Source organism: Oncorhynchus mykiss, chromosome 13 (assembly GCF_013265735.2).
Source record: "Oncorhynchus mykiss isolate Arlee chromosome 13, USDA_OmykA_1.1, whole genome shotgun sequence".
In the NCBI taxonomy this organism is placed as follows: Eukaryota; Metazoa; Chordata; class Actinopteri; order Salmoniformes; family Salmonidae; genus Oncorhynchus; species Oncorhynchus mykiss.
The window spans coordinates 7,530,843-7,547,278 of NC_048577.1; the positions used below are offsets into that span (position 1 = coordinate 7,530,843).

A 16,436-nucleotide genomic window follows, 5' to 3' on the forward strand; every position below is an offset into this window, starting at 1 on the left:
CACTACTTTAGACCAGTAGTGAACTAAATAGGGAATAGGGTGCCATTTGGAATGCAAGCAGAACAGTTACTCAAAACCATCATCACATCACTCCTTCATTGTAGACATGTCATAGTAACTGTCTTGAGATGTAAATTGTTGAGTTTGTAGTTTCAGGAAATGCCATTTGGCCTGAAGAATGGCCCTGGAACCTTTTAGACATTAAAACTGCGACTTTTCAAAGTGTTCACACTCACACCATAGTATGCCCTTATAGTTCACCATAGAGTTCAATGAAATGTCACTTGACATGAAGATTTCTCCTTCAACCCTCAGATAGTGATGGAGTTATCAGGGAGCAATGAGGGGTCACTAGGGGTCAACTGTTTTGCTTATTTTAATGACATCATTGTCCTCTCCTCCAATAAGCAGCAGCATATGAATGGCCTTGATGCTGTCTGTGTGTTCACATGTTCTACATAGTATAGACTCTATGTTGTTGTAATGGCAAAATATGCTCACCAGGTGGCAGCACTGGGGAGGTTGAAATTCACAGCAGCGTACTGGACATCCTCATCCTCTTTCTGGGGTTGAAGCAGTTGGACGGTGGAGTACAGAGGCACTTCCTGGTTTTTGGAGTGAGAGACGTGGAAGCTGGCGAAGTGAATGTCATCTTGGTCGACGGTGGCCGCTGTCTGTGCTGCAGAAGGGGTGAAGGCCATGCCTGAGATGTTGTCATACACTGGACTAGAGTCTCCCTGATGGAGAGAGAGAACAGACAATATAAATAGACCTGGGGACAGACAGCATGAAGAGTGGAAATGTCCCACAAAGCAATAAAAACAATCCTACATCTGTTTCAACAGACTCACCTGTCCATTGCCTGCCGTGTGTCTTGTGTCAGAGGTGGTTTTGGAGACCTTCTTCCTGTTTTGTAAATTAGTGAGTGAATGAATATATTAATAAAGTAATGAAGATAATAAAGTGAAATAATCTTTAAAATATGCATTTTCACTCACCTGAACCACATGAGTCCAGAGAGACATGAAGCCAGTATGACACCCAGAACAACCACTATGATTCCTACAGCTGCAGTTAGAACTGAGGTTTGTTTCTCTAAAAGATAATATAGATGATATGAGAACATGTTATTATGAAGTGAAAATGAATATACAGCAAAACAGGACATTAATGCAATACTTGTATATAGAAGCCTATGTGTAGTTATAAACCAAAGTGTAATGAGGCAAAATAGAAGAAGATACCTTGAAACATCATTTCTTATTGAACATCATTTTGTATTGAAGTTTTGAAGATGTAACTTTACCTGCTACAATGATCATCAGAGCTGTAGAGTTCATAGATCCTCTTCCATTCTGGGCCTCACAGTAATATTCTCCTCTGTCCTCAGAGAGGATGTTAGTGATGCTGTAACTCTGTCCTGATGCTTTTGGTGAGGTTACGTTCTTTTTGTACCAGGTGTATTTGTCCACAGGTGGGTTGGCATCACTGCTGCAGGTCAGAGTCACTGAACTGCCCTCCACTATTTCACCAGAGGGACTGACTGACACTGAGGTGTTCCATGGACCATCTGGTGTAAAATACATTGTATTTATTTATAGCAACATTTGTGTTTAGTTGAAATAATTTATAAATTATTAATTCAGAGCAAAAGAAAATGTGAAACAGAATCACTAAAAATAATGATGACATTGTGGTAATGCACATTCAGGGAAATGGATGAGTCACGATCGTGTGGAGAGACGGACCAAGGCACAGCATGATTGGAGTTCCACATCTTTATTTTTTGTGAAACTTAAAATAAACCAAGAAACTAACAACGCCCGACAGTACTGCCGGGGCGGCAGCGTAGCCTAGTGGTTAGAGTGTTGGACTAGTAACCGAAAGGTTGCAAGTTCAAATCCCCGAGCTGACAAGGTACAAATCTGTCGTTCTGCCCCTGAACAGGCAGTTAACCCACTGTTCCTAGGCCGTCATTGAAAATAAGAATTTGTTCTTAACTGACTTGCCTAGTTAAATAAAGGTGTGACTGAGGTGCAACATGCACTCACTCAAAAACAATATCCCACAAAGCAGATGTGAGAAAGGGCTTCCTAAATATGATCCCCAATTAGAGGCAACTATGACCAGCTGCCTCTAATTGGGAGCCACACAAACCAGCCACATAGAAAATAAATGACTAGAGTCACGCTCTGACCTAAACACCATAGAGAACCGAGGGCTCTCTATGGTCAGGGAGTGACAGGATGTTACACACTAAAATATGTATTGATAGATATATTTATGTGTAAAACAATCTATTCTATATTCAAGTATCAACATTGTCAGTATATCAAACTGGACATTAAAATCCCAAATGTACTTACATGTGACAGTGAGAGTCTCTTCAGCAGAGGGGGGATCCTCATGTCCTTCTACAGAACAGGAGTATCTGCCTGTATCCTCACTGCTGACTGAGAATAGGATATAGACAGGAGAGTAGATGTTGCTGTTTGGTATAGGCTGTCCATTCTTATACCAACTGAAGGCTGTGATGGGGTCCAGTGTACATTTGGTTCTACATCTCAGTGTGACTCTCTCCCCCTCTGACACAGATGTAGGATCCATCTCCAACACAACATCTAGAGTCAAAGGAACCACATCATTATTCTCCTCTTATATATGTCCTCTTATGTGAAATATTATATATTTTTTTCCCTGTTACATAACACTGCAGTGTCTGCATGACTTCCATTAAATAAGGTAATTAAGGTCATTAATTTGATATATTTAGACAGGACAGTCAACTCTGTAATAATTTCCACTGTTTTCCAGGAAGTCCTGGGTTCCATAGAATCAATAAAACAGATTAAAACACAACATTATCATTAGCATACATACAAAACAACACTCACATTACAGCTATCTTGATATGTGTCATAGATGTGAGATGTGTGACAGATTACCTATGACAGTCAGGGAGACAGGTGATCCAGAAAACTTTCCTCCAGATATTATGAATAAACATGATCCAGTGTTACCTGTGACAGTCAGAGTTGTTCCAGGGAAACTGTACCCCCATCCTGAGGTTTGTGTGTTGAATATGAACTTGTATTCAGCAGAGTCCTCCTCTCTCAGATCTGTGATTCTCAGGGTGGAGCGACCTCTCTCCTTCTCTCCAACATACTCCACACGACCTGCATACCCTGGGTCTGTGGTTAGGTCCTCAGGCATCAACTCATCCCTCCACCTAGATCTCTGTTTAGGACTAAACCAGAGTGATGATGTGACTGTATCATAACCACTGCCATAAGTACAGGAAATGTCCACTGTTGACCCCTTCAAGGCACAGATTGTCCTCTTGGTGTAAGTCACTGTGTTGCAGTCCTGACCCTGGACACCTGAAACATAATGGAATCACATGAGTACATTATACAGTATGTTCAGTTATTTTCATAAAAGCCCCATCAAATTATACAGTGAGATCAAAAGGACGTAGTACAATCATTCTGTATACTTGCTGTATTAGATTCCATATTAGATTCACACTTACACACTGCAGGAGAGAGGAGATCCTCATGGCCTTTTACAGCACAGGAGTAACTGTCTTCATAGTTACTGGAGACTGGGTCTTTGTACTGGGGGGAGGTGCTCTCATCTAGATGTTGTCCGTTCTTGTACCAGATGTAGGTGGGGTTGTCAGCCAGAGTACAGGTGGTGATACAGGTCAGTGTCTTATCCTGATGTCCACCAGTCACCTTCACCTGAAGACCTGGAGAAAAAACAATATCACTGTAAATCCCTTTATCACTGACTTATCACTCTAATACAAAGATGGAAGAAATCCTATGTTATACAGACTATCATACATACAACAGAACTATTTGTAATTGAACATAAAACACTTTTACTGTACCTGTGACAGACAAAGTCACTCCAAGTTTGCCAGTAAATGTCCCTCCTTCCTGATCTGTTAATAATCTGAACTTGTATGTAGCTGAGTCTCTCTCTCTCAGGTCTGTGATTTTCAGGGTACAGTCTTTCTTCTTATCTCCATGATACTCCAGATGACCTGCATACTCTGGGTCCTGACCTAGATCTTCAGTCTCAATTTTAGTGAACCAGAAGGTTGATGTGACCTTATGACCTCTGGGATAGCTGAAAGAGCAGGTCATCTCCACTGTTGACCCCTTCAAGGCACATATACTCTGATTGGTGTATGTCACACTCCAGCCATTCTGCCCCAGTACAACTGAAACAGTCCCACAACACAACATTTATTAAATGAAAATTAACCAAAAATGGCTCTTACTAACAGTATTGTTGGTCCACATTTTGTTGCCATAGTTGCTGAGTTGGATGTGAATGGAAACCACAGATGAGCATCTCTCAGTGAGGAGTAGAAGACCAATATATAAAGTGAAGTAGATGCCAAACAGAACAACATTATGACTCTTAACCTTTTAGACATGTTTATAAATTGAAACACAGAACAACATTATGACTCTTAACCTTTTAAACATTATGAATGAGACCATACCTGCTACAGACCAGAGAAAGAACACCAACACACTTCCTGTTGTTCTCAAGAACACCAACACACTTCCTGCTGTTCTCAAGACCATTGTTGCATCTCTCACCCTGCAGTCTTAGAAACATAAACAACAACTCACTCTATAGCTGGTGAATAACTCCATAATCATCATCATTATATCAACAACAACAACCACTTATTGAACAGATGTGTTGTACTGTAAACACATATTTATACATTGACATAAATGTTCAATCCTCTGCGGGCCGTCAAGTTGTACAGCAGCCTAAAGACTGACCACCAGGTTCAATGATAGCTCCTATCCCCAAGCTGTGAGGATAAACCGCAAGTGATTCAAACACACACACACACACACACACACACACACACACACACACACACACAGTGTCTGTATTGAAGGCCCATAAGGCCCATGGAGTCTGTATCAAAGTCTAGAGAGCTGGTTGTTATGGATGTAGAAAAGTTAAAACACACATCCTACACAGTATAGATGTCAACCCTCCTCCCTATCAGTCTGGTCCTAAAGGGCCCTCAGATAAATCCACTGTGTCACACAATCACCCACACCGGGCGAGACACTTTATGAATACTGACCCTGATGTAAGAACCAAAACACAGATAAAAACATAACAAGAAGTAAAATGATACATTACCCTCAAGTATATGACTAATGACTAAAAACAAATAACCAAAAACTATATTTCAAGATATTGTCAAGAGTACTTACAGAGTGAAGTGAAGAGGAGAGTCTTGTACAGTGAGTCAACTGACTGTTAGTGAGTGAAAACAAGAAGTAAGTGTTGAAACCTTATAAAAGCAGTCAGAACACAAGTAGCGGATGCAGAGACATTAACATCCACGACAATCAGACCAACACGTCAGAAAAGGGCTGTTACTATATTTGAGGAGAAATTATGTAAAAGACAAGTCAGGGCATACATTTATTTAATTTAAAAAAATGGTCAATTTTCACTGTGGTCTTTTATACTACATACAGAACCATGTAAACAATGTGTTGACTAAACTATTTATAACGTTAACATTTTAATGACCTACCTTGCCCTTCTGAGTTCTGTATATACAGGTCAAAGTTCCATGATGTTATTCAATTAGAACCCATTCAATTTAAACACCCATGACCATCACTCCTCATCATCATCTGCATCAAAGTGGTGCTGAAGGTTCCAGTGTTCTAGACTAGAGCTCCACCTACTGGCGTCTCAACATTACTGCAGCCTCCAGTCCTCATGATGTCCTCATTCATTTGGGAAGTAATGGGAATAAAATGAATGATGCTCCTGTCATTCCAGACATTATAATGAGCCCATCCTCCTGTATACCAGCCTCCTCTGTTGTACAGTACTGGTAGAAGCTGTATCTAGGAGAGGCATGATTGAACATCACCACAGCCTGCTGTACTGACTGTGTCATCTATTGTTGTCTACTGTCCATAAATATTGTCATTTAGTTATCAAAAGCAATGTACAGTCTGTGTGCATATATTTTACCTATGGGGGGTCCAGGGAACCAAACCCATAACGTTGCAGGATGTTCTACCAACTGAGCTACAGAGGAACATATTCTGTATAGTGTAATGTGCATTTATAGATTTCTGATATGATTCAGGAGGCCTGTGAGAGGACAGACAGGAAAGTAGAACAGGGAAGTGACACTGAGTGTGTGCATCTAAACCAACAAAACCACAACCCACCATCACTGTCTCATGTTAATACTACTCCTACACACAACCCACCATCACTGTGTCTCATGTCAATACTACTCCTAAACACAACCCACCATCACTGTGTCTCATGTTAATACTACTCCTAAACACAACCCACCATCACTGTGTCTCATGTTAATACTACTCCTAAATACAACCCAACATCACTGTGTCTCATGTTCATACTACTCCTAAAGCTCTTATGAAGTATCCACTCAATCACTCTTACTCCTACTTTCACTCTTACAATAAGTCTCCCGAACAATATATTGCTCTCAGAGGCCTCAAAATAGCATTCACAAGTCTTATACTTGAAACCACGTCATTAAACTCACCAAAGACGAAAAATAGGAAATTAACTACTTTAAAATGGAGACAGACCTCAATGGCACTGCCCATGCTGTTTTTCTGCACTTAAAAATGCATGTAAAATATTAACACTAAATAAATGAAACACCATCCAAATATCTTACGCATAGATTCACATGCAAAACATAATTCACACTCAAACTCACTGTATGTAGGTCTACATTATGTATGTCTAGGATAACAGACAAACAAACTGTATGTAAGTCTACATTATGTATGTCTAGGCTAACAGACAAACAAACTGTATGTAGGTCTACATTATGTATGTCTAGGTTAACATACAAACTGTATGTTGGTCTACATTATGTATGTCTAGGTTAACAGACAAACACACTGTATGTAGGTCTATATTATGTATGTCTAGGCTAACAAACAAATTGTATGTAGGTCTACATTATGTATATCTAGGTTAACAGACAAACAAACTGTATGTATGTCTACATTATGTATGTCTAGGTTAACAGACAAACAAACTGTATGTATGTCTACATTATGTATGTCTAGGTTAACAGACAAACAAACTGTATGTATGTCTACATTATGTATGTCTAGGTTAACAGACAAACAAACTGTATGTATGTCTACATTATGTATATCTCGGTTAACAGAGAAACAAACTGTATGTTGGTCTACATTATGTATGTCTAGGTTAATAGACAAACAAACTGTATGTAGGTCTACATTATGTATATCTAGGTTAACAGAGAAACAAAACAGCAGTATAAAAACATTGTCATGCCTGGCAGAAGTTTGAGGACTAGAAACCAATAATAATGAAAAGATAGACATCATCAAGCGTACTTACAGCGTGAGGAGAGAGAGGGGAGGTGAACTCACTGTCCAAACAGAGAATGAAACGGTGTGAGTTCTGTGGTTGACAGCAACTAGATGTACTGAGGGTCTGAAAGGTGCTGCAGAGCTGGCTTCCTGTCTTCATGATGCCTCTTCCTGGCAACGAACACACCAGTGAAGGGCTGTTGGTGCCAGGAGTTCCTCTGTAGGAACACCCTCCCCCCCGTTCAGCTCAAACGGTGGCGCATGGAACGCAAAAATATTCTTAAAAATATTTAACCTCCACACATTATTAAGTCCAATAGCTCAAATGAAAGATAAACACCTTGTTCATCTACCCAGCATGTCAGATTTTTAAAATGTTTTACGGCGAAAACACACCACACATTTATATTAGACCACCACCGAAACAAAGACAAGCGGCAGCCATTTTGTCCCAGAAAATATAAAATTATAAAAGCAGGATTAAAAAATAAATCGCTCACTAACCTTTTGAAAATCTTCATCAGATGACAGTGATAGGACATGTTACACAGTACATTTTTTTTTTTTTCAATAATATGCCATATATATCCATAAATGTCCATTTACAGTGTACTCATGTTCAGAAATTACTCAAAAATGCCCGCAGGAAACCTAGGTAGCTCGGCAAGATAACGTAAATAGACATCATAAACTTTGGCTAAATATACATGTTCTACATATAGTTAGAAAGATACACTGCTTCTTTATGCAACCGCTGTGTTAGATTTATTTTTAACGTTACAGAAATCGCACACTATTTCATATGCTGAGGCAGCGCTCAGTTCCAAGCTACATTTCCACGTAATGTTGGAGTCAACAGAAACACAGATTTAAGCATAAATATTCCCTTACCTTCGATGGTCTTCGTTCAGAATGTTCTGGAAGGGTTCATACTTACCCAATACATCGTTTGGTTTCAAGTCTTGCGTCTTTGTATTAGCTACTGCTAATAACATCAGCTGAAATGCACCCAAAACGTCCTCCGGTCCGGATAAGTTGCGCATCAAAACTTCAAAATTACACATTATATGTCGACTAAACAGGTCAAACTAAGTGCAGAAGCAAGCTTTATGATGTTTTAGACGTGCAAAACAAACTTCAATTCAACCGGGCATCGTTTGCTCTTCCCAGGAGTGCTGGCACAAAGGAATGGCTGTGACCAATTCGCGCCCTGACGCACAGGTTTTTTTATCGCGACACTTACTCCAACCACTCCTGTAGGGCCAATTCTCGCGCGATTTGAACGATTGAACGCTCCAAAGAAAGAGGACATCTAGTGGAAGAGATGGAAATTGTCCCCAGATCCATAAGTGGTCGGGAAGGGTGGGGGCATGACGTCAAAGTTGCTCCAACTTTCATGGCCACAAAAACTAGTTTGGAAGAATGCATGCCCTGTGAGTTCTGCTATACTTACAGACATAATTCCAACGGTTTTAGAAGCTTTAGAGTGTTTTCTATCCAATAATAATTATTATATGCATATATTAGCAATTTTTTATATATTTTTTTTTCAGTTTACTAGGGGTACCCAATTTCTCCAAAGGGGGCGTAAATCTGCCTGGCATCAACAGAAATGTGTGAACATCTTCATGAGGAGAGAGAGGGACTTTACAAGAAATGTCTGTCTGATATGTCATAGGCTACTTGTATTTCTTCATTGGTGGCTACAATATGGAGAGTGGATAGATGGGTCCCTCCTGAGAGGTTTGAGAAACACTAGTTCTGGTGTGGGTGCTGTTCATTCCCCAAACATGTTGGTAAAACTGTTTTTGCTTTTTATAACACCAGTATCCATAGCCTTTCTGAATAATGACATTACATTAATAATGACACTACATCTGATTTGATACAACTGTATTTTATTATGAATGAATACAACTGATTGACATAATAAACCAGTAGTCATTTGTACACTCAGCTCCCCCACATGCTGAGAGGATACAAGCAGATTTTCTTTTTACATTGAGGCTCTCAATCAATCATTCTGTGCTCCTCATATTGTCACTTTAGTCAACTTGAATTGAATTAGTCCACTGAACATCATGTACAGTATAAAATCACTAAACTGAAGATACGGGCCTTGATCCAATATCCACAGTAGCACACTACTTGTTTCAGTTAAGGTGGTCGGTCTGGTGTGGATGTTAGAACACCACATAGACACTGAGGGCGTTCCAGGCTGACTATATTGCAGTCAAGCTGTGCGCAGCAACCAATGGTTGTGTGCCACATCATTGATTGCGCAGTCAGGAAACGCAGGTTAACTGATATCTTAAACACAAACACCTATCCAGGCATTGTGAGATCTGGCAGGCGACTGTAATATAGTCTGCCTGGAACAGGCCCTATATTCATTTGCAATTCAATTCAAAATCAGCTCAGGCTGAGGGAGCGGGGAAAAGAAATCAGAGGAGCACTCCTCTTCACTTTGATTGACACACTCATACTGTATGTCCAGTGTTCTGTCTGTGCTGTGTGTCAGAGGACTACAAAAGTGGTGGCACCCCCCAACACCCCCATTCTGTCCAAGCTTCCTGTTCCCTTTTAAGGTAGGTACACGGTCCCTATTCCTCTACCTCAATCTTCATATTCATTATTCTGTTCTTCCTCTTCCTCCTCTTCTTCTTCCCTCTGTTATATCTGGATGGTGCGTGGTGGCCAGGGTGGTCAGTGGGTCTGGGTGGTCAGGGTAGTCAGGGTAGTCTGGGTGTTCAGGGTGGTCAGGGTGGTCAGGGTAGTCAGGGAAGTCTGGATGGTCAGTGGGTCAGGGTGGTCAGGGTAGTCTGGGTGGTCAGGGTGGTCAGGGTGGTCAGGGTGGTCAGGGTGGTCTGGGTGTTCAGGGTGGTCAGGGTGGTCAGGGTAGTCAGGGTGGTCAGGGTGGTCAGGGTGGTCAGGGTAGTCTGGATGGTCAGTGGGTCAGGGTGGTCAGGGTAGTCTGGGTGGTCTGGGTGGTCAGGGTAGTCAGGGTGGTCAGGGTTGTCAGGGTGTTCAGGGTTGCCATGGTTTCCTGTCTCTTCCTCTATGGTCAGGCTTGTGTTTGATGCGACATTTGTCACCATACAGGCAGCCAGTGGTCCTCCAGAAGAAACACTCATCACCATTGATGGGAGCCGTCCTCCTGGGCCTGGGAGAGAGACACACAAACAGTATGAAAACACAAGCACCTGCACACAAGTGCTCCCATCCCCACCTTCTGTCAGTTATCTGTAATTTTATACAATTCATGGCCCATAGATTAGTAACAATTTAGAATACAACATTATAAATGCTTATATAAGTTTATAATATATAGTTGATGTTTTGACAGATAGTCGGATGTCCTTACCCTGTGGCGGCGTAATGGGAGGCTGAGGAGGTGTTGAGGTCTAGGTTGGAGGTTGGTCCTCTGAGGAGAGGACCTAGCGGTCTGGGTACCAAATCACCAGCCTGGTGCTCTCCAGCTCCACCCCCTGGACAGGAGGACCAACAGCAGCCACTGTCAAAATACATACAACAGCATCCACTGTCAAAATACATACAACATCATCCACTGTTAAAATACATACAACAGCATCCACTGTCATAATACATACAACATCATCCACAGTCATAATACATACAACATCATCCACTGTCATAATACATACAACATCATCCACTGTCATAATACATACAACATCATCCACTGTCATAATACATACAACATCATCCACAGTCATAATACATACAACATCATCCACTGTCATAATACATGCAACATCATCCACAGTCAAAATACATACAACATCATCCACTGTCATAATACATACAACATCATCCACTGTCATAATACATACAACATCATCCACTGTCATAATACATACAACATCATCCACTGTCATAATACATACAACATCATCCACTGTCATAATACATACAACATCATCCACAGTCATAATACATACAACATCATCCACTGTCATAATACATGCAACATCATCCACAGTCAAAATACATACAACATCATCCACTGTCATAATACATACAACATCATCCACTGTCATAATACATACAACATCATCCACAGTCAAAATACATACAACAGCATCCACTGTCATAATACATACAACATCATCCACTGTCAAAATACATACAACATCATCCACTGTCAAAATACATACCACAGCATCCACTGTCAAAATACATACAACATCATCCACTGTTAAAATACATACAACAGCATCCACTGTCATAATACATACAACATCATCCACTGTCAAAATACATACAACATCATCCACTGTCAAAATACATACAACATCATCCACTGTCATAATACATACAACAGCATCCACTGTCATAATACATACAACATCATCCACTGTCATAATACATACAACATCATCCACTGTCAAAATACATACAACATCATCCACTGTCATAATACATACAACATCATCCACTGTCAAAATACATACAACAGCATCCACTGTCAAAATACAGACAACATCATCCACTGTCATAATACAGACAACATCATCCACTGTCATAATACATACAACATCATCCACTGTCATAATACAGACAACATCATCCACTGTCATAATACATACAACATCATCCACTGTCATAATACATACAACAGTATCCACTGTCATAATACATACAACATCATCCACTGTCATAATACATACAACATCATCCACTGTCATAATACATACAACATCATCCACTGTCAAAATACATACAACATCATCCACTGTCATAATACATACAACATCATCCACTGTCATAATACATACAACAGCATCCACTGTCATAATACATACAACATCATCCACTGTCATAATACATACAACATCATCCACTGTCATAATACATACAACAGCATCCACTGTCATAATACATACAACATCATCCACTGTCATAATACATACAACATCATCCACTGTCAAAATACATACAACATCATCCACTGTCATAATACATACAACATCATCCACTGTCAAAATACATACAACAGCATCCACTGTCAAAATACAGACAACATCATCCACTGTCATAATACAGACAACATCATCCACTGTCATAATACATACAACATCATCCACTGTCATAATACAGACAACATCATCCACTGTCATAATACATACAACATCATCCACTGTCATAATACATACAACAGCATCCACTGTCAAAATACATACAACATCATCCACTGTCATAATACATACAACATCATCCACTGTCATAATACATACAACAGCATCCACTGTCATAATACATACAACATCATCCACTGTCATAATACATACAACATCATCTACTGTCAAAATACATACAACATCATCCACTGTCAAAATACATACAACATCATCCACTGTCAAAATACATACAACATCATCCACTGTCAAAATACATACCACAGCATCCACTGTCAAAATACATGGAACCAATAGCATTGTCACAATAGTACAAAGGAACCAATAGCATATTCCCAAAAGTACAATCTCCTAAAGTTCAAGCTAAATAATTGAAAGCACATCTCACATAGTTAAAGGCATTTGACAGCATTATGTTTCATCCCACCTCTCACCTGGAGCCTCTCCAAGGCGAGAGCAGCCATGTTGGTATTCTTGATGTTGACAAAGCCACATAATCTCTCATGTAGATCTCTGATACTCTCTATCTCACCACACATATAACCACAACTAGTGAGAGACTAAACATTGAGAGTATTATAGTTCCACATTCTATTTCTATGTTATTTACTGTAGATGAGGGGAGATGAGGGGAGCTAAAATTAGATAAAATTAGAACTCTGATACTCTCTCCCTACACCTACAGTACAGAATGTATAATTAGAATGTAAAACTCTGATACGATCTTCCCTCACCTACAGTACAGCACATATAATTATAATGTAGAACTGTGTTGCTCTCTATGTTCTGTACTGTAGGTGAGGGGAGATAGAATTATAATGTAGAACTGTGATGCTCTCTATGTTCTGTACTGTAGGTGAGGGGAGATAGAGTATCACAGTTCTACATTATAATTCTATGTTCTGTACTGTAGGTGAGGGGAGATATAATTAGAATGTGGAACTCTGAAAGTCCTGTAAGTCGCTCTGGATAAGAGTGTCTGTTAACTAACAGGGGGGGAGAGATGGGGAGAGAGGGGGAGAGAGAGAGAGAGAGAGAGAGGGGGAGAGAGAGGGGGGGAGGGAGGGAGAGAGGGGGGGAGAGAGGGGGTGAGAGGGAGAGATAGGGGGAGAGAGAGGGGAGGGGGAGAGAGAGGGGGGGAGAGAGGGGAGAGAGGGGGGAGAGAGGGGAGAGAGGGGGGAGAGAGGGGAGAGAGGGGAGAGAGAGGGGAGAGAGGGGGGGGAGAGGGGGAGAGAGGGGGGAGAGGAGGGGAGAGAGGGGGGGAGAGAGGGGAGAGAGGTGGGGAGAGAGGGGAGAGAGGGGGGGAGAGAGGGGAGAGAGGGGAGAGAGAGGGGAGGGGGAGAGAGAGGGGGGGAGAGAGGGGAGAGAGGGGGGAGAGAGGGGAGAGAGGAGGGGAGAGAGGGGAGAGAGAGGGGAGAGAGGGGGGGGAGAGGGGGAGAGAGGGGGGAGAGGAGGGGAGAGAGGGGGGGAGAGAGGGGAGGAGAGAGGGGAGAGAGGGGAGAGAGAGGGGAGAGAGGGGGGGAGAGGGGGGGAGAGAGGGGGGAGACGGGGAGGTGATGAACAGTGTTGATCTATGACAGTGTCTCCTGACAGCAATGTAGTATCCCTGACCTGCCTATAGCCTAGCTATGTGGTTCAATTGTTCCATCCTGTCTCCAATAGGTAGAAATACAAGAAACGAGCAGAATGGATTTAGTTATGAATCAATGCATGTTAGTCAAACAATCAATTTATTTGTTGTCTTTTTTTGTCTACCTTTGAGCTTATTTACAACATGATGCTTATACTGTTTTCAATGTGTCTAAAATACGTCATTATTTATTATTTGATAATGAAACAAGCAATATCATGACACTGAAGAATATGGTATTACATAATATAAAATATAAAATGACCAGTAATGACTGACAGCAATACAAAGTAAAACATATTTTAACACATCAGGAACAACTCCAGAGATACAAATATTTAAAATCTCTTGTCAATATAATTCATGTTTGTGTCACTAAGACAAGACAAAACTTTGTATGTTATAAAAAATCTGAAATTGGCAAAATCCCATAAAAAATATAAGCAATACAATCTACAGATAGTAAACAGATAAGTTGACATGTTGAACCTGTAAATGAATCCACAAATGCAGATGCTCCAGATACTCAACTAGTCTAAAGAAGGCCAGTTTCATTGCTTCTTTAATCAGTGAGCACAACAGTTTTCAGCTGTGCTAACTAACATAATTACAATATGGTTTTCTAATGATTAATTTGACTTTCAAAATGATACACTTGGATTAGCTAACACAACGTGCCATTGGAAAACAGGAGTAATGGTTGCTGATAATTGGCCTCTGTCCGCCTTTGTAGATATTCCATAAAACATCTGCATTTTCCAGGTAGAATAGTAATTTACAACATTAACAATGTCTACACTGCATTTCTGATCAATTAGATGCTATTTTAATGGACACATTTTTTTTTGCTTTTCTTTCAAAAACAAGGACATTTTAAGTGACAGCAACCCTTTGAATGGTAGTGCACATACTGTATTTATCATTAGGAGAACAATCTAAATCAATCTTACTCAGAAGTTAAAGCTCATTGTCTCAAACCTTCTAGACTATAAAGCATTATGATAGTAAGAGAATAACATTGTGAGGCCTAGCTTTGGTTTGATGCTGTTGCTCTTCAGTCCAGGTTCTGTTTTGGTTCTCTTCAGTCCAAATTCTGTGGTGGTTCTCTTCAGTCCAGGTTCTGTGGTGGTTCTCTTAAGTTCTCGTAATCGGAGGGCTCAGCATGTATCTGAGGGCTGTGTCACTGCGAATCCCTCACATTCTGAAAGGAGACACATTGAATGAGAACTTTACAAACCCCTCCCTCTAACACTTGTATGTACACGGACACACAGACTGCATCATAAGAGACTTACTGCCAGGGTGTCATACTCTGGTGACCTGGTCTTCATGTTCAGAGATGTGTACATGTCACTGTTGGGGTCAGGATGGACACTCTGCAGAGAGAGACACAGAAACACGAACACTCAATACTGCATAAAACACAAATACATGAATTCATTCATTTATTGTCTATGTTTGTGGTATTGGGATTGAAATAACGTTGGTTTTTGACATTATCACCTGTGTGTCTGCTGTGGCATCACTTCCTCCTGTGGATCTCCTGTAAAGAGGGACAGAGTGAGTTCTGCTCTCTACTGACCTCTAGTGGAGGTTGATGTGTTACTAATACAGTATATGAAAATTAAATCCTCACCTCTTCAGAGTGCAGTAGATGGTGAGTAGCAGAGCTCCAGCAGTCAGGACAGCCCCCACCCCCACCACAGGAAACCAGGGAAACACTGCTGTAGTATCATGAGGTTATAAATGCATGGTGGAGATATGACAGAGGAAACCAGGGAAACACTGCTGTAGTATCATGAGGTTATAAATGCATGATGGAGATATGACATAGAGGAAACCAGGGAAACACTGCTGTAGTATCATGAGGTTATAAATGCATGGTGGAGATATGACATAGAGGAAACCAGGGAAACACTGCTGTAGTATCATGAGGTTATAAATGCATGATGGAGATATGACATAGAGGAAACCAGGGAAACACTGCTGTAGTATCATGAGGTTATAAATGCATGGTGGAGATATGACAGAGGAAACCAGGGAAACACTGCTGTAGTATCATGAGGTTATACATGCATGGTGGAGACATGACAGAGGAAACCAGGGAAGAACAAAATGAAACAATATGTATTTAATTATGTCATACAGTATGATGAGTGTCTCACATTACTAACTATTATTTATTGTTGTTGACCTGTGTGATTATCAATGAATAGAGGAAGATTAGATGTACATACGCTGAAC

General features: G+C 40.7%; 2 protein-coding genes and 1 long non-coding RNA gene across 3 annotated transcripts in view; all 3 read right to left on the reverse strand.

Moving 5' to 3' along the window:
• LOC110493310 (hemicentin-1) overlaps nucleotides 1-3,790 on the reverse strand; it is a 34,265-nt gene extending 30,475 nt beyond the window's left edge. The window contains exon 1 of the mRNA XM_036940081.1: nucleotides 3,533-3,790. The gene's annotated coding sequence lies outside the window, so the exon portion shown is untranslated. The remainder of the gene's footprint in view (nucleotides 1-3,532) is intronic.
• LOC118938177 (B-cell receptor CD22-like) overlaps nucleotides 1-16,436 on the reverse strand; it is a 34,771-nt gene that overhangs the window by 780 nt on the left and 17,555 nt on the right. The window contains exons 3-6 of the mRNA XM_036940091.1: nucleotides 1,307-1,361; nucleotides 999-1,095; nucleotides 852-906; nucleotides 502-737 (exon numbers count right to left, since the gene is read on the reverse strand). Of these exons, the coding sequence (XP_036795986.1) occupies nucleotides 502-737; nucleotides 852-906; nucleotides 999-1,095; nucleotides 1,307-1,361 (443 nt within the window). The remainder of the gene's footprint in view (nucleotides 1-501; nucleotides 738-851; nucleotides 907-998; nucleotides 1,096-1,306; nucleotides 1,362-16,436) is intronic.
• On the reverse strand, nucleotides 15,064-15,737 carry LOC118938179. Its single transcript, XR_005035431.1, has 3 exons — nucleotides 15,696-15,737; nucleotides 15,488-15,568; nucleotides 15,064-15,393 (listed from the first exon to the last, which is right to left on the reverse strand). It is a non-coding gene; the product is annotated as an uncharacterized LOC118938179 (long non-coding RNA).